This window comes from Panthera uncia, assembly GCF_023721935.1.
Source record: "Panthera uncia isolate 11264 chromosome A1 unlocalized genomic scaffold, Puncia_PCG_1.0 HiC_scaffold_17, whole genome shotgun sequence".
Lineage (NCBI taxonomy): Eukaryota > Metazoa > Chordata > Mammalia > Carnivora > Felidae > Panthera > Panthera uncia.
In genome coordinates, this window is record NW_026057577.1 from 54,379,685 (window position 1) to 54,398,194 (window position 18,510).

Here is an 18,510-nt window from a genome sequence, read left to right on the forward strand (position 1 = left end):
TCCTTAGGAGAGTATATGGGGTCTACCAGTAAATTTCCTAGTATTGACCATAAAATTCCATGTTGATTGGTTAAAGGTTACATTCCTGGGGAGTTGAAATTGTATTTAGGTTAGGTATTAAGTTTTGGTTTACTGACTTGGGGCTTTAACCTAAGTGATGCCATTTTGGGACTGCAGTTTGTTTGTTTTTGTTTTAATTTATTTTTTGAGAGAGAGGGAGAGAGAATCCCAAGCAGGCTCCGTAGAGTCAGCGAAGAGCCAGGTGGGGGGCTTGAACTCATGAACCTGAGCAGAAATCAAGAGTTGGACACCCAACCAACTCAGCCACCCACATGCCCCCGTAGTTTTCTCTTCAATAACCTCTTCTTTGGGGAACATCAGCACCCTCCATCCCATGTTGGGTCATATAACTTAACTCCTTTGCCTTAGGTGTGCTATCAAACTTGTCAGTTGGGATCCTTTTTCAGGACTGACGGGGATGAGTAAGGGGCATAAGCTTCCCTGAGGGGTTGTCCTTGCCACCCAAGAAGAGGGCTATCATGAAGAGCCGGTCTGACAATGAAGCCAATATGGAGAAAAAATGAGTTGAAAAATAGAGGAATATAAGCAGGGGAGAGGGGAAAGGGGAAGGAAAGAGGGAGAGAGATGACATTTGAACCCTTGCCACACTGGACCTAATGACATTGTTTCTGCTTGCTTCTAGATCTGCTGTTTTATCTCCAAAGATGCAGAGAGGCCTGCCACAATAAACATTGAGGCTGCTCTCAGGAATTCTCTATAAACGGAATTACTTTTTTTTCTTGAATGGGGATGGGAGTTTCCAGGCTGTCAGATACTTAGGGCTGAGTCACCGTAGCATGCTACCCAATTTCCTATTTAGCAATCTTATTCTAACATTGTTTCATTCAATAATCTTTTGAACCTGACTTATTTAATAGTTGAATAAAATATTTGACACATTTTTGTTCTATTTTGTAACTGTCACGCTTATAATTTCTTCGAAAATGGCAGTGTGGCAATATGAATCGCTCATTATAATACACTGCCTGTTTGTATCATCTGCCTGATTAACTGGGCCCACGGCGTCCCCGTGAAGTCTCGCGAAGTCCTCCGCCAAGATCCACTGAGAAAACCTTTTGCCTAATTTTGAACCCCCCACCTGCTGACAAGTCTGCCCCCGGGGGTTCCGACGGGAGGCTACGGTTCAAGCTGAACGGCGGTCAGGGGCGGTCTGGGCTGGGGCGCAAGCCTCCGGAGCCCCCGCCGCAGGAGCCCCCGCCGGCCCAGCCCCGCGCCGCGTTTCCCGGGGCCTCCCCTCGGGTCGGGCGGGGCGGGGCGCGGAGGGCGGCGGGGCGGTCCCACAGGCCGGGAGGCGGGCCTGGGCGGGGCGCGCCGTCAGCTGACTCCGCCGCCCCCGCGCTCGGCGCTTCCTCCTCGGGGTCCCGGCGGAGGTCAGGTGCGCCGGCTGAAGCTCCCGTAGACCTGGGCCGACCGGCCATGCGGCACCGCGGGTTGGGGCTGGCGGCGCTGCTGGCGCTGCTGGCGGCGCTGGCCCCGCGCTCCTCCGCCGCGCCGGAGCCGGCCCTGTGGCCTATGCCGCTCTCGGTGAAGACGTCTCCGCGCCTGCTGCACCTCTCCCGCGACAACTTCTCCATCGGCTACGGCCCCTCGTCCACCGCCGGCCCCACCTGCTCCCTCCTGCAAGAAGCTTTTCGGCGGTGAGCGCTCCCTGCGCGCTGCGGGGCGGAGGCGGGGCCAACCCCCTGGGGCGCTGGGCCGGCGCGGGGGGCGAGGGGAGGGGAGCCCTGCGCGCCTCTTGTCACCCTCGCGACCCTACGCGTGCGTTTTTCCCCGTTCAGCAGATAAGGAACCAGTGCCGAGCTGGCCCGTGACCTCGCCAAAGGGACAGGTCCAGAAGGTGGGAGAGCCGGCTCAGACAGCCGCTGAAACCCAAGCTCTTCCCCTCCTCCTCCTGCCTGCTAAGGGACTTCCCGGGCATTCTGGAACCCTGGTTTGCGTGCGGGATACTGAGGGGGAAGGAGTAGGCTGCTCAGAATCTGTGCCCAGCTTCGCCTTGGAGGGGAGAGTAGGGCGGATGGAGGGGCTGGAGAGTGGCAGCTTCTTACGTGAAGAGAATTCTAGGAGGAAAATGAGTGCTTAATGCTTGACACCAGAACTCCCAAGTTGGTTGCCGTCTGCAGTCTCCCCACCCCACTGGCCAAATCAGGTAACAGTTCAGAAGGCAGAAAGTCCTCAGGTTGGAGCATTGCCCAAAACTCCCCAAGTCTGTTTCTTAGGAAATGTTCCATGCTTTCATCTAATTACTTCGATGTAATAGGTTCATCGCAGTCTCTGCTTGTCTTTTCCCAGCACGTCATGTGCTGGCTCTCCCCGCTTCCTGTTCTGGAGCTCACCACATTTCCACGTCTGCCACCTCTTTGGCTACAGACGGGGTGAATCAGGGGATGAGGAGGCAGCCGACAGCCTGGCTTTGCTGGCCACACCACACGAAGGCTGATTGCACTTGGGGAGGTGTTTCAGCAGCCTTTCTTTGGTGTCCCCTCACCGTGAGACCTGTGTAGGCTGGAGTCTCCTGAAGGCCTGGAGTTCAGGGAAGGAATGTAATTTGGTGCTGGCTAGGAAATATTTTAAAAAAACAAACACGCTTACCATGTTTGCTTTGGGACTCAGTGTCTAAAATTGTATTTTCCTTCTCTGCCATACTGTTAGTAAAACGAGGACTGGGTGATAGGCTTGAAATGACAAGGATTATGGCAAGAGAGCAAGGAAGTCAAGTTGACAGTGGTTGGATAACAAGGGCTTGAGTCAGTGGTGAGATGGTTTGAAAACAAGGCTTGGCGTTTCGAGGCAGTGCAGGTGATTATCTGGAGTTGGCCTAACTAACCATGGCTGGTGTGTGAAGCAGCTGTTAATTATACCCTAGGCTGTTAGTTAGGAAGCAGGATATAAAACATTAGCCCTTATGGCTAAGACTTGAAAGCATTCAGGGGAGCATTCTAGGAATTCGGGAAGGTCACTTGTCTATTTCAGAGTATAAGCGCAGTGTGGGTGGAAGAACGTAGAGATGATGGAGATGTTCCAAAGGCTCTAGGTGGACACACGGTCTACACCCTAGGCAGTTCGGAGCCAGAGGCTCCTGTCTTTGGGGGGCCCAACTTCTATCACAAACCCTGCTTTCGAACTGTGTTTTTTGCAAGGAGAGAGTTGGGTCTGGTGCATGGCAGCTTCCTCAACTTGTAGAACAAGGTCCGTCGCATGCTAGTTACTCATTTTTTAATTAAAAAGAACTTTTTTTCATGTTCATTTTTGAGAGAGAGAGACTGCGCGCAAGCGGGGGAGAGGCAGAGAGAGAGAGGCAGACACAGAATCCGAAGCGGGCTCCAGGCTCTGAGCGATCAGTACAGAGCCTGACATGGGGCTCGAACTCACAAACTGTGAGATCATGACCTGAGCCGAAGTCGGACGCTCAATTGACTGAGCCGCCCAGGTGCCCTGAGTCACTCATTTTTTTTACATGAATGAATAGCTGCATTCCCTCAGTTCCTGAAAGGGAAAATTAACCCAAATACCTTGGACACCATTGGTTTAGAACCCTTTGAGTTTTCTGTTAGTTTTAATATCTAGGACCGAAGTTCTCCTTATTTGGGCCAAGCCAGCACCTAGCTCAAAATTTAGAGCTGCTGGCAATTTTAATTGCCTTTTTTAAAAAATTTATTTAACTGTGATAAAATACATATAAGATAGAATTTGCCATCTTAACCATTTCTTTTTAAATTTTTTTTAAGTTCATTTAAGAGAGCAGACAAGCACACACGAGAGCAGGGGAAGGGGCAGAGAGAGAGAGAGAGGGACAGGGAGAATCCCAAGCAGGCTCTGCACTGTCAGTGCTGAGCCCCACGCAGGGCTCGAATTGAAGAACTGTGAGATCATGACCTGAGCAGAAACCAAGAGTTGGACGCTTACCCTGCTGAGCCACCCAGGCATCCCACATCTTAACCATTTCTAACTCTACAGTTCAGCGATCTTAATTTCCTTTTTTTTAAATTTTTTTTTAATGTTTGTTTATTTTTGAGACAGAGACAGAGCATGAACAGGGGAGGGGCAGAGAGAGAGGGAGACACAGAATCTGAAACAGGCTCCAGGCTCTGAGCTGTCAGCACACAGTCCAACGTGGGGGCTTGAACCCATGAGCTATGGGATCATGACCTGAGCCGAAGTCAGACACTTAACCGATTGAGCCACCCAGGTGCCCCTCTTAATTTCCTTCTGATTCTGTCAAGGTTTTCCCTTGGAAAGGGCCCCCAGCATCATCGTCCATTCTGTTCTGTCACTGGTTAACTTCCATACGCTTCCAGACTCATTGGAACTTTCCTACCTCTCCTTACTTTTCTGGAAAAACACAAGGTGTTCTTACACTTAAGTAGCATACACAGCCTCTGGCTTATCAAAATCTATAAAATGTTATTTAAATGATTGCTTTGAAGCCTGTCAGGTCTTTAGCACCTTTAAATGCTGTTTTAGGGGCGCCTGGGTGGCTCAGTTGGTTAAGCATCCGACTTCGGCTCAGGTCACGATCTCGCGGTCCGTGAGTTTGAGCCCCGCGTCAGGCTCTGGGCTGATGGCTCAGAGCCTGGAGCCTGCTTACGATTCTGTGTCTCCCTCTCTCTCTGCCCCTCCCTCGTTCATGCTCTGTCTCTCTCTGTCCCAAAAATAAATAAACGTTAAAAAAAAAAAATTAAAAAAAAAAATGCTGTTTTAATATCCCCTTTCTCTGGTATTTGGGTACCGGCAGAAGGTAAATTTTCAAGACCCTGGTGAGAATTCTGTAGGCTAGTGACCTTCTTTGGGGGGGGGGGGGGGTTGGTTTTGGTTGGGTTTTTTTTTTTTTTTTTTTTTGGAAGGTAACAGGAACTCTGTTTTAGTCAAGCTTAAGCAATAAGAAAACCTATTATCTCACATTTTGGGAAGTCCAAAACAGGATTCCACAGCTACTTGACTAAGTGGCTCAACAGTATCATTAGGGAATCCGTGTTCTTTCCATCTCTGCCATCTTTAGATTGGCTCTGCCAATTCGAGCCCTACAGCCGGTCCAGGTGTCACATACAGAGAAATGTGGCTTTTGTGGCTCACTTAGTGTAGGCAACTTTCTGCCACCATTACCCCTAATGCACCACCTTCATCACTGGGTGCAATTGGCTTGCCTACCCAAGAGTGATGGGATTCCCATTATTGGTTTGATTACTGGTTCTTAACAGTCTCTTCATATGAGGCACTTGGAAGTGTGGGTGTACCTTCTCAAATTCCCGTGCCTATATCCCACCCTCAGAGATTCTGATTCCGGAGGTCTGGACCTCAGTATTTTCAAAAAGCTCCCCCGGAAGTTCTGATGTGCAGCTTGGGGTGAGAGCCTCTAATTGGACCAGTACGGGGTGGCCGGGATTGGAGGAGCCCCACTGGGATGTCCACTGCCACATATGTATGTAAAATTTGGCTGCGGTGCTTTAAAACTTTATTTGAATTTATTTCTCACACAGATATCATGAATACATTTTTGGTTTCGACAAGAGGCAGCGTCGCCCTGCTAAACCTAATGGTGCGATAGAGTTACAGCAACTTCTCGTCACAGTTGTCCTGGACTCGGAGTGTGATCTTTTCCCCAACATCACTTCAGACGAGTCCTGTGAGTACCTACGCTGACGTGAGCGTGTCGTGTCCTGTGCTGCTCGCTGGGAACTTAAGTGCCAGAAACAGCTTCCATGCCATGAACTGTTGTGAGTTCTTGGCCAGTGAGTTTATGATTTTTATTTTTCAACTTAACATTAAAGTCATGCACAGTCATTGTAGAACATCTTTAAGCACAGGAAGTGAAGAGGAGAAAATACATCATTCATAACCCCAGCACTCACTTGACCACCGTTATTTCAGATGTGGTTTTTTTGTAGAGTGATACATTGAAATATTACACGTTGATAGAAGTATAAACGTATGAGAAACAATTATGTGAAAGTGGGGTTTTTGTATTTGGCTTTTTTTTCTTCTTTTTTTTTTTTTGTCTAGCAAAACGAACATGTAATGAAATATTTTTCTATGACATTATTTTTAGTGCAGTAACTTACTTGGCTAATAACTCATTTTTGGACATCAGGCAGTTTCTTCGCTTTTATTTTGAAGATAAATCTGTGTGTACCTCCATGATCTCTGTTTGTAATCTTATTTGACACAAAAATGATACAGAACTGGGGGTGGGGCTGGAGCTCTTTCATTTCAGGATATAAACAAAACTTAGCTGTAAGATATTTTTGTTGCCTAAAAAGTTTCTGTAGGGGCTACTGACTGGGGAAAACATGGAATATACACCAAGGAACCAACGGGAGCAGTGTGAGGTTGTAGGTGATAAAGTGCAGAGAGAGCAGACTGGTGAGCTGGGTGGAAGGATAGAAGGGATACCCCAGATCTCAGAGAAAAGAGTGACTCCTTTGTCCTCAGACTGCGTTACAGACAGTTCAGTATGTCTCTTCATCCTCTTAGTATAGATCACATTTCTTAATAATACACCTCGGAAAAAATAAGTTAATTTCTCAATTCTGTAGCTGTTCTTAGAAGAGAAACAAGATTCTTGGGCAACATCAGATATGTGATTTCAGTTGACCGCACTCAGACCCTTCATGAATTATGTTTTACAATCTGAATTGAGATAGAAAGGGTCATTGACTTGCCAAGGAGTCTTTGCGGTCCGTTAGCAACAGTAATGACATACTGTAAATTCCAGAAAATACAGTGTTTTGAGACGGGAGAGTTAGAGCTTGTTATCCATTCAGCTTTGCAAACCTTTATTCTGAAAGAGAAGCTCCTTGGGCCAAGCTGATTGTGTTTTTCTGGTCGAAGGATAAACTAGTTTTAAGTTTTAAACGAGTTGATGAAGATGCTGAGAAAGTTAACACAGATGGAAATGACACCAGCTGCTGCAGAGTGTGGGAAAATGGTGGAGGGAGTGACAAGTGTTGCAGCATTATGTATTAGAAATGTGTATTCCCTGTGAACCAGGAATGGCCTAGTTTCTCCTGTAGAGCATTAATTACATATAACAGGGATGTTCGACGCAGCTTGTGTGTACCGGTGAAGAGTTATAAACAAAAGTACATGTTCGTCCCCGCAAGAATGACTAAATATGCCTTGTCAGTCCACACTAAAGAACACAGCAGTGAAGAATAAAGAGGCAGAGTGAAAGAACAGACTTGGAGAGCCTGCCAAGATGAACTGCTGGGTTGAACAAAGGATGTTGTATACTAATGCAGGATACTGTTTGTATTTCAGCACACACACAGGAACGCACATATGAAGCCATGCTACATTTGTTAACACGTGTGTGTGTGTGTGTGTGTGTCAATACCCAGGAAAAGGTGTGATGCGTATTTCTTCTGAGGAAAGTAGAGGGACTTGAGTGGGCATCTCAAAGGCGATTTTAGCCTTACCTATTTTATTTTTAAACAATAGCACATTGATGTTATTTGTATGCACACTCTTGAAAACAAAGTAATTACGGAGCAGAAAGCAAGCACAGAAGGGGATAACTGAAAAGTCAAAGGTCCCATCCCACATCAGGGAGGTAATCACTGTGAACACTCATAATTTGGTTTTGAAATAAAAATTAAAATTCTCCAGCTTCTAAGAAAACAAAATCTCGTTTTAACTGCTTTCTCGTTGTGGGTTTTGCGTTGAGTTGAATCAGAACCCTTGTTGCATCCTCAGCTATTGGAAAATAATAAGCATCAAGTACATGCAACATGTTAATGTGTTTAGGTGATTCTTTGTGTTACAACTATTTCTGGGAGATCTCAAAACGATGTTGCAGCAAAAAAATTGTTTTTAAACAGCATCCCATGAGTCTGGTGGCTAAGAACTTGATAGAGGTGGAGAGGAAACATGATTACATTGTACTCAAAATAGCAATCCCTCTCTTAGCCCGGCCTTTAGCTAACTCAGCACTGCTGTCTTCTGATGGAAACAGCTGCCTTGTCACAAGACTGTCACCTGAGAGAGTCACCTGATTATTGGCTGTTGACCGCTCTTTTCCTTACCTGTGGCCTGCTCCTGTAGGACAGTGTGGGTGGTGGTGGTGGAGGGTGATGATGCAGGCCAGATATGATACTAAGTCATTAACCTGCAGCCCTCGAGTGTCTTTACTGTGGCAGAGTCCCCATCTTTCCACACCCTTCAGCTTTCAGTCTCTCTGTACTGTCTGGTGCTTTACTTTATCTGTGTTTGACTCCAAACCTCTCCAAAAGTCTCAAATGACTATTGGGACAGCCTTACACAGAGTGGGATTTAAAAGATTGAGAGATTAGCACCCCCCCCCCCCTTTGTCCAGAAGCATCCAACTGGAACCTGCCCTACCTGGGTGTGAACCTTTTGTTGATTGGGACAAAGCTGAATTTAGCTCAAGTGACTTAGGAAGTGAACCTTAAGGCATATTTAGGCTAATAGCTGGGAAGGTGGGTGCAAGGCAAGTAGGGAAGCACAGAAGGAGAAGAGAAAGAGTGGAGGTAAGTCTCTGGCCTTTGGTGGAGTGGAAGATTGGAGTGATACGTGAGGCTTTCACAAGGAACTAAGGAACTGAGGAACGTTTTGCACTTTTGATTTAAAGTCATAGTTGAATGAGGAACCTAGTCTGTTGAGGGGCAGTGGAGAGAATAACTCTCCTGGAGGGGAAAAGAAGGAATTGTGGAGATGTCACCCAGATTTCTGACTAGAAAAGTTCACCTTGGTAGGAGGGCACTGTGGTGCCTCACGGAGATGAAGGCACTAGGGACAGGCAGGGGCAGCACGGAGCAGGAAAGAGTGGGGGAGCTCAGCTTTGGGCATGCAGAGTTCAAGGAATCCGCAGGATATCTCTGAAGAATGTACGGAGGCAGTTGGAGAAACAGGCCTGGAGCTAGGGAGAAAAGAATGGTCCAGAAATATTAATTACATGTTTAGGAAATACACTGTGTGTCACTGAGGGATTAACAGAAACTTTTTCCCCCCACTGCAGATGCTTTACTTGTGAAAGAACCAGTGGCTTTCCTCAAGGCCAACAGAGTTTGGGGAGTATTACGAGGTAAGTTATTTCCTAGTCGAAGAAACATTTCCATTTGGTGCTTTGGGAGATCGGGCACAGCAAAATTTTGCTTCCTTAGACCCTTTACAGATGGTTCGTCGGTTGTTTGCAAAATAATTTCCATCAAACGCAAACACTTAGAGCACAGAAGAAAGATCGTCTGACCTTTTAAAAAATGTCTGAGGGTTATTATAATTATTCATGAGTGGAAGTCTTCCATGCTCTGGGGACTGTAATGTTGACAGAGCTAGAAGTGGCTCAACCTGCTGAGTTGGGGATTTTGTTTCACTTTGTTTCATTGTTCCTTTCTTGCTGCCTTTGGTAACAAGTCTCTCCCTCCCTCCACTTAAAAAATTTCTTTATTTACAAACAAAAGGTTTCAGATTTATTAGGGAACCTACTCATGCAGAAGCACCGGAGCAAAGAGAAAAAGAATCTACCTGATAAGACACATTCTCCTGTCAGTCCAAGTAGTGGGGATACTTTCAGCTTGGTAAAGTGAGATGCTAGTGACCTCGACACAGCATGAACGTGTGCCGTCTCCTGTGCAGTTCCTTACACAGTCCGCTTGGTTCTTCTCCAGTGTCTCTTTTTGGGGTTGCTCCTGATCTTATTACCAGTTTTCACTGGGGAACAGGGGGTGGTTCTGTTTTTGTTTTTTGGCCAGGAATCACTTGATCTTGAAAGTCTTGTGAGAAGCCATGGGGAGGAACCTTCAGCCACACACACCACAGGGGTGGGAGAAGGGAGAGAGCCCCCCCCCCCCCCCCGTTTTAAATCCCTGTGGAGTTAGAAACAGCGCCAAGTTGATAGGGACAGTGTGAAAGATACACATACCTACAGAGGTGGGAGGCAGTGGGTGGAGAGAAACCTTAAAAGCTTTTTCTGAATTTCAGCCAGAGTCAGAATTTCAAAGTGAGGGTAATGGAACATTTACTTGCACTGTGCAAAAGCTTCTTTTACTCTTACTCCTCTAATTTGAGATGTTGTTGTAGTGACTTCCAAATAGTAGGGTTTTAAAAAAGAATAATTTTTTTTAAATGTGAGCTAACCAAACTTACAGTAATTAAAAATAAAAGTGGCCTTGGGTTTGATTCAGGTTGAATGTTATCTGAAATAAAATAATCATTGTGATGCTGTATGTAATAATATGATTTCAATCTTATTTCAGAATAGAACATGAAAATATTTATAGGTGTTTACTGCAAATGTAACTGTAATCATTATCATCTAGATCATTTATATATAATGTTATGTGGTTTTAAGCTTTTTTAGTCTGGTCTGTCTTTGTCTGAAGTTTGTTAGGGAAAACAAAGCCTTATTGTTACTTGCTATGAGTCACATCAAAATGAAGCACTTCTGGGGCGCCTGGGTGGCGCAGTCGGTTAAGCGTCCGACTTCAGCCAGGTCACGATCTCGCGGTCCGTGAGTTCGAGCCCCGCGTCAGGCTCTGGGCTGATGGCTCGGAGCCTGGAGCCTGTTTCCGATTCTGTGTCTCCCTCTCTCTCTGCCCCTCCCCCGTTCATGCTCTGTCTCTCTCTGTCCCAAAAATAAATAAAAAACGTTGAAAAAAAAAAAAAAAAATGAAGCACTTCTGAGAATGTTCAGTGATTAGGTTCCAGTTCAAGAACTGATGTTCTCTCAGGGTGCCTGGAGGGCCCGGTTGAGTGTCTGACGTAGGCTCAGGTCATGATCTCACAGTTCATGGGTTAGAGTCCTGTGTCAGGCTCTGTGCTAACAACTTGGAGCCTGGAGCCTCCTTCCAATTCTGTGTCTCCCTCTCTCTCTCAAAAATAAACGTTAAAAATTAAAAAAAAAAAAAAAAATTAAGAAAAAACCTGATTTTTCTCTTAAATGTCAGATGCTCAAAGCAATGCTCTAAATAGTAAATGTATTGAGTGTATTGCACTTAACAGAAAATTCCAAAGTTACTCTTCCCAGCTGGGGCTTGTATTTGGAGGGAGGGAGAAGATACAACAAAAATGACTTTGAATTCTTTTTTTCTTTTCTATTTCCTGTCTTTGTTTTTTTGAGGTATAATTGACATTATTAGTTCCAGGTGCACAACATAATGATTCAGTATTTGTATATACTGCAAAACATTCACCACAATAAGTCTAGCTAATATCCATCACCATACATAGTTGCAATTTTTTTTTTCCTTGGGGTGTCTGGGTTAAACATCTGACTTGATTTTGGCTCAGATCATGATCTCACGATTTGTGAGTTTGAGCCCAGCATCAGGCTCTATGCTGACAGGGTAGAGCCTGCTTGGGATTCTCTCCCTGCCTCTTTTCTCTGTCCCTCACCCCCCGCCCCCCCCAAATAAATAAATTAATTAAAAACATTTTTTTCTTGTGAGAAGAACTTTAATGATGTACTGTCTTAGCAACTTTCAAATATGCAACACAGTACTATGAAATGAAGCCAGTATACTGTTCATTACATCCCCAGGATTTATTTATTTTACAACTGAAAGTTTGTACCTTTTGACCCCCTCACTCATTTTGCCCACTCCCACTCCACACCTCTGGCAACCACCAATCTGTTGTTTGTATCTATGAGCTTTTTTTTTTTTTTTTTTTGAGATTCCACATATAAATGAGATCATATGGTATATGTCTTTGACTTACTTTATTTAGCAGAATGTCCTCACAGTCCATCCATGTTGTCAAAATGGCAGCACTCACATCTTTTCAAGTTATTTTTTCATTTTCTTCAGATAAATACCCAGAAGTGCAATTACCGGATCATATGTAATTCTATTTTTAATTTTTGTCTTTTTAAATTTGAGAGAGAGCAAGCGAGGGGCGGGGGAGAGAGAGAATGAGAGAATATGCGAGAGAATCTTAAGAGGCTCCAGGCTCAGCACAGAGCCTGATGCAGGGCTCGATCCCAATACCCTGTGATTGCGACCTGACCTGGAATCAAGAGTTGGTTGCTCAACCGACTGCCACACAGGTGCCCCTCTATTTTTAATTTTTTGAGGGCCCTCCATACCATTTTTCACAGTGGCTGCACCAACTTACATTGCTACCATTAGTGCACAGGGGTTCCCTTTTCTCTGCTTCCTCACCAACACTTTTTGTCTTTTTGATAATAGCTTTTCTTTCAGGTTTGAGATGGTATCTTGTGGTTTTAATTTGCATTTCCCTGATGATTATTGATGTTGAGCAAGCTCCTTTTCATGTACCTGTTGACCATCTGTATGTCGTCTTTGAAAGAAACGTCTTTTCAGATCCACTGCCCATTTAAAATTTTTTTTTTTAATGTTTATTTTTATTTTTGATTCAGAGAGAGACAGAGCATGAACGGGGGAGGGGCAGAGAGAGAGGGAGACAAAATGTGAAGCAGGCTCCAGGCTCTGAGCTGTCAGCACAGAGCCTGATGCGGGGCTCGAACTCATGGACCGTGAGATCATGACCTGAGCTGAAGTTGGACGCTCAACCAATGGAGCCACCCAGGCGACCACTGCCCATTTTAAAATCAGAGTATTTTTTGCTGTGGAGTTATGTGAATTCTTCCTATATTTTGGATATTAACCCCTTATCAGATGTACAGTTTGCAAATATTTTCTGCCATAGAGTAGGTTGCCTTCTCATTTTGTTTCAAGTCATTTGTGGAAGTCTTTTAGTAAATGTCCCATTTATCTATTTTTGCTTTTGTTGCCTTTGCTTTTGGTGTCAAGTACAAAAAGTCATTGCCAAGACCTAGGTCAAGGACCTTACCACCCTGTGTTTTCTTCTAGGAAGAAGGTCTTACATTCAAGTCTGTAATCAATTTTGAGCTAATTTTTGTGTATAGTTTATGATAGTGGTCCAGTGTTAACTCTTTTTCACGTGGCTGCAGTTTTCCCAACATTTATTGAAGAGACTGTCTTTTCCTTGTTTTTTTGTTGTTGTGGTAAATTAATCGACCATATATGTATGGGTTTATTTCTGGGTTTTCTGTTTCATTATGTTGATTAGTATATCTGATTGTATGTCAGTACTATACTATTTTGATGACAGCAGCTTTGTAATATAGTTTAAAATCAGGAAGTGTGATACCTCCAGCTTCATTCGTCTTTCTCAAACTTGCTTTGGTGATTTGAGGTCTTTTGTGGTGTCATACAGATTTTAGGATTGTTTGTTGTGTTCGTGTGAAAAATGCTATTGGAATTTTGATAGGGATTGCATTGAATATGTACATTGCTTTGAGTGGTATGGATATTTTAATGGTATTCTTCCAATCCACGAGCATTGACTATCTTAGCATTCATTTGTGTCTTCAGTTTCTTTCATCTGTGCCTTAGAGTTTTCAGGGTAGAGGTCTTGCTTAAACCTACTCCTATAGGGGCGCCTGGGTGGCTCAGTTGAGAGTCCTCCTTCAGCTCAGGTCACGATCTCATGGTTCATGAGTTCGGGCCCCATGTCGGACTCTGCTGACAGCTCACAGCCTGGAGCTTGCTTCAGATTCTGTGTCTCCCTCTCTCTTTGCCGCTCCCCCACTCATGTGTGCGCATGCACGCACTCTCTGAAAAATAAATAAACATTAAAAAAATTTAAAAAAATCTACTCCTTTGTATTTTATTCTTTTTGATACCATTGTAAATAGGATTGTTTTCTTAATTTCTAGTTCTGGTAATATAGAAACACAACAGATTTTTTTGGTATTTTGATTATTATTTAAGTTTACTGAATTCATTGATTAATTCTAACACTTTTTTTGCGGAATCTTAAGGTTTTCTATATATGTCACCTGCAAATAGTGACCATTTTACTTCTTCCTTTCTGATTTGGATGCCTTTTATTTTTTTTCTTTTCTTGCTTAAATGCTCTGACTAGGTCGTCTAATACTAAGTTGAATAAAAGTGGTGAGAGTGAGCATCCTTGTCTTATTGCTGCTCTTTTTATCATTGAGTCTGAGGTGAGCTGTGGGCTTACCATATATGGCCTTTATTATGTTGAGGTATGTTCCCTCTGGAGTGTTTGTCCTAAGTGGATAGTGAATTTTGTCAAATGCTTTTTCTGCATCTGTTAAGATCTTATGATTTTAGGGGCACCTGGGTGGCTCAGTCATTTGAGTGTCCGACTCTTTATTTCGATTCGGGTCATGGTATCATGGTGGGTTCGAGCCCCGCATCAGGCTCTGCGTTGATAGTGTGGAACCTGCTTGGAATTCTCGCTCTCCCTGTCTCTCTGCCCCTCCTCTGCTCGCTCTCTCTCTCTCTCTCAGAAAATAAAACAGACTAAAAAATTTTTTAAAAAAGATCTTATGACTTTGTCCTTCATTTTGTTAATATGGTGTATCACATTGATTTGCAGGTGTTGAACCATCCCTGCACTTGTGGAATTAATTCCATTTGATCATGGTGTATGGCTCTTTTTATGTATTATTGAATTCAGTTTGCTACTGTTTTGTTGAGGATTTTTGTATTAATGTTCATCAGGGATATTGGCCAGTAATTTTTTTTTCCTTACCTGGTTTTGGTGTCAGGGTAATGCTGGCCCTGGAAAATGAGTTTTGAAGTGTTGTCTCCTCTTCTGTTTTTTGTTTGTTTGTTTGTTTGTTTGTTTTTTGGAAAAGTTTGAGAAGAATTGGTGTTAATTCTTCTTTAAATGGTAGAATTCACTTCTGAAGCCTGGTCCTGAACTTTGGTTTGTCAAGAGGTTTTGGATTAATGATTCAGTCTCCTTACTAGTAAGTGGTCTTTTCAGTTTTTCTATTCCAAGATTCAGGTTTTTTAGTATGTATGTTTCCAGGAATGTATCCATTTCTTAGAAGAAATGGATAGTAAAATACTTAGGCTGTCTAATTTGTTAGCTTATAATTGTTCATAGTAGTCTCTTAGCCTTTTTATTTCTGTAGTATCAGTTATGTCTCCTGATTCGTTTCTGACTTTGAACTATTCTTAGGTTAAAATTTTCCCTGGCTTCATACTTGTCAGCTAGAATGATGAATTACGGTACAGTTGGGGGTACCTGGCTGGCTCAGTCAATGGAGTACGCAACTTTTTTTTTTTTAATTTTTTAAAATATATTTATTTTAGAGAGAGAGAGAGGCAGAGCATGAGCAGGGGAGGGACAGAGAGAGAGGGAGACAAAGAATCCAAAGCAGGCTCCAGGCCCTGAGCTGTCAGCACAGAGCCTGACACGGGGCTCAAACCCACGAACTGTGAGATCATGACCTGAGCTGAAGTCAGACCCTTAACCGACTGAGCCACCCAGGCACCCCAGGAGTGTGCAACTCTTGATCTCAGGGTTGTGGGTTAAAGCACCACGTTTGATGTAGAGATCGTTTCAAAATATTTAAAGAAAAAATATATATAGTAAAGTCAAGGGCAGTTAGAGGAAATGGCCTGTAATAGAGTTTACTAAGGAAACAATCCACTTGAGTGAAAAATGTTCAGGAGATATTCTTTGTAGCTGTGAGTAAAACATTGTTGAGTTTTAAGTTGGGCTCTCATTTATATTTTCATGGTGCTTTTGATCCTTTTTCCCTTCTGTTTATGTACCTTCTAATACTTTTTTTTTTAAGGTTTATTTATTATTTCTGAGAGAGAGAGGGCGCGCACACATGGGGGAGGGGCAGAGAGAGGGAGACAGAGGATCTGAAGTGGGCTCTATCCTGACAGCAGAGAGCACAATGTGGGGTTTGACCCATGAAATCCACAAGATCATGACCTGAGTGGAAGTCGAATGTTTAACCTACTGAGCCACCCAGGCACCCCAAGTGTATTATCTTTTAAAGTGACTATATTTTAGCATAGAAATAAATACTATATATTTATTAAGTAACTAGTATTTTGTTGTATTAAGTCACTATTCATTTTTAAGTTTATCATTCCAACAAAACCCAGGGTATGGGTACAATGAAGTAAAACATTTTAATTAGATGGCAACAGGGATTTTTTTTTAACTGAGCTTTGATTTTAGAAAATATGTTAGAGGTATAGAGGTAACATTATAGTTAGTTTTATTTGCCTTATCTGGTTATGGGTCTACGTTTGGATAATACAACTTTTACTGACTTAATCTGTTATAAAAGTAATGCATTAAATTATGAATTTTACTCTCCCTAGGTTTAGAGACCTTTAGCCAGTTAATTTATCAAGATTCTTATGGGACTGTAAGTATGATTATTATATGTTACTAAAAATTATTGGCTATCCCTTTTACTATAAGAAAAATGTAAAGTTTTTAGCTGTTTATTGCTTCTTGAGTGTTTTTTTCTCTCCAAATGTTTATCTTTTTTGGTAAATGTAAACTTGACACTTTCTTCTAATCTTTCATCCAGTGCTTGCATAGATACGGTCTTTGCTGAGCTCAAGTCCAGAGAATATTCTAAAAATAAATCAAAATTTTATTTTGTTTTATAGTTCACCGTCAATGAATCCGACATTATTGATTCTCCAAGGTTTCCACATAGAGGAATTTTAATTGATACAGCCAGACACTTTCTGCCAGTTAAGAGCATTCTCAAAACTCTGGTAGGTGATTATTATTTTTTTATCCATTTTCTATTCCAAAGATGTGTGCTTTTATGGTGTTCCTTAATATGGGTTATTTACGCTGTTGTGTAGGTTGAAAGAGGGGGATGGTTTGTCATATACTGAAGCACTGAGCTTTCTTCCTTCCCTCCCCTGGAAAGTATATTTCCTCAGCTGAGAAAGCCAGTGTCCTCCACTGAACTTTATTTAAAGTGTCATAGAAAGTTGGCTAGAAGCTGCCAGGGAAATGTTCCAAAGAAATACGGACTTCAGATGGTGAGAGTTGGGGGTGAGGTTGACGGTAGCTATTTTCTCCTGTCTACTTTTTATTGGTTCATCTGCACGATCATCAATTTGTAAGGGTAGGAAGGTTTTCCTCCCATGTTTTTCTATACCTTTATTTGATCACTTCTGAACAGACCATATTATTAAAAAGGGATTTTTACATTCACACTACTGTCCTGAATTTTATTCTCCAAAAGACATTATTGTCACTCTTATGAAAGAAATAAATACTTAGTATAAAAAATTCAAACATAGATATGCATAAAATAGATAGTAACCCCATAATTGCATTACCAAAGGTTGACATAAATTTCTGTGCCCCATTTATCTCATCTTGCCCTTAAAAATGAATATTAATACACATGACATGACTTTTTTTTTTAATTTTTTTTTAATTTTTTTTTCTTAATGTTTTTTATTTATTTTTGAGACAGAGAGAGACAGAGCATGAGCGGGGAAGGGGCAGAGAGAGAGGGAGACACAGAATCCGAAGCAGGCTCCAGGCTCTGAGCCGTCAGCACAGAGCCCGATGTGGGGCTCGAACTCACAGACTGTGAGATCATGACCTGAGCCGAAGTCGGACGCTCAACTGACTGAGCCACCCAGGCGCCGTTTTTTTAAAGTTTTTTCTTTTTAATGTTTAGCTCTTTTTGAGAGAAAGAGAGTGAGCAGGGGAGGGGCAGAGAGAGAGGGGGAGACACAGAATTTGAAGCAGGCTCCAGGCTCTGAGCTGTGACATGACTTTTTAAAAAACTTAACTGGAATTGCACTTCTACTACCTTAAAAAACATGTTATGGACATCTTTTTATGAAAGAATATATAAGGTCTGTACCATCTTTTTAAACCGTTGAATATTCCGTTTTTTATACCATGATGTGAGTTTAACCATTCTCATGCTGACGAACATCCAGGTTAATTTATCATAAACAGTACTGTAGAATAAGCATTCTTAAATTTGCACACTTGTCAGGATTTTCCTCTAAGATCAGGAACAAGACAGGGTGTCCACTCTCACCACTTCCATTCAACATAGTACAGGAAGTTCCAGCTGCAGCACTTGGACAAGAAGAAATAAAAGGCATCCAAACCAGTAAGGAAGTAAAACTGCCACAATTTGCAGATGACATCCTACTATATATAGAAAACTCTAAAGGCTCCACCAAAAACCAATAACTTCAGTAAAGTTGTAGTATAGGAAATTAACATACAGAAATCCATTGCATTTCTATACGCTAATAATGAAATAGCAGAAAGGGAAGACAACAATCCTCTTACAGTAGCATCAAAAAATAAAATACCTACAAGTAAACTTAACCAAGGAGATGAAAGACCTGTATTCTGAAAACCATAAAATGTTGATGAAAGAAACTGAAGACAATGCAAACAAATGGAAAGATACTTCATTCTCATGGATTGTAGGAATTAATATAATTAAAATGTCCATACTACCCAAAGCAATTGACAGATTGATTTCAATCCCTATCAAAATTACCCAAAGCATTTTTCACAGAACTATAATGAATAATCCTATAATTTGTGTGGGACCACAAAAGACCCTGAAAAGCCAAAACAATCTTTAAAAAGAACAAAGCTGAGAATATAAAAATCCCAGATTTCAAGATATAATAACAAAGC

General features: G+C 42.6%; 2 protein-coding genes across 2 annotated transcripts in view; one reads left to right on the top strand and one right to left on the bottom strand.

The window, feature by feature from the left end:
* Positions 1-18,510, top strand: part of HEXB (hexosaminidase subunit beta) — a 74,305-nt gene that overhangs the window by 41,349 nt on the left and 14,446 nt on the right. The window contains exons 4-8 of the mRNA XM_049648887.1: positions 1,171-1,718; positions 5,556-5,701; positions 9,053-9,118; positions 16,182-16,228; positions 16,479-16,589. Coding sequence (XP_049504844.1) covers positions 1,171-1,718; positions 5,556-5,701; positions 9,053-9,118; positions 16,182-16,228; positions 16,479-16,589 — 918 coding nt within the window. The remainder of the gene's footprint in view (positions 1-1,170; positions 1,719-5,555; positions 5,702-9,052; positions 9,119-16,181; positions 16,229-16,478; positions 16,590-18,510) is intronic.
* The window catches only part of GFM2 (GTP dependent ribosome recycling factor mitochondrial 2), a 73,611-nt gene continuing 72,812 nt past the window's right edge, over positions 17,712-18,510 (bottom strand). Inside the window, exon 22 of the mRNA XM_049649636.1 lies at positions 17,712-17,931. The gene's annotated coding sequence lies outside the window, so the exon portion shown is untranslated. The remainder of the gene's footprint in view (positions 17,932-18,510) is intronic.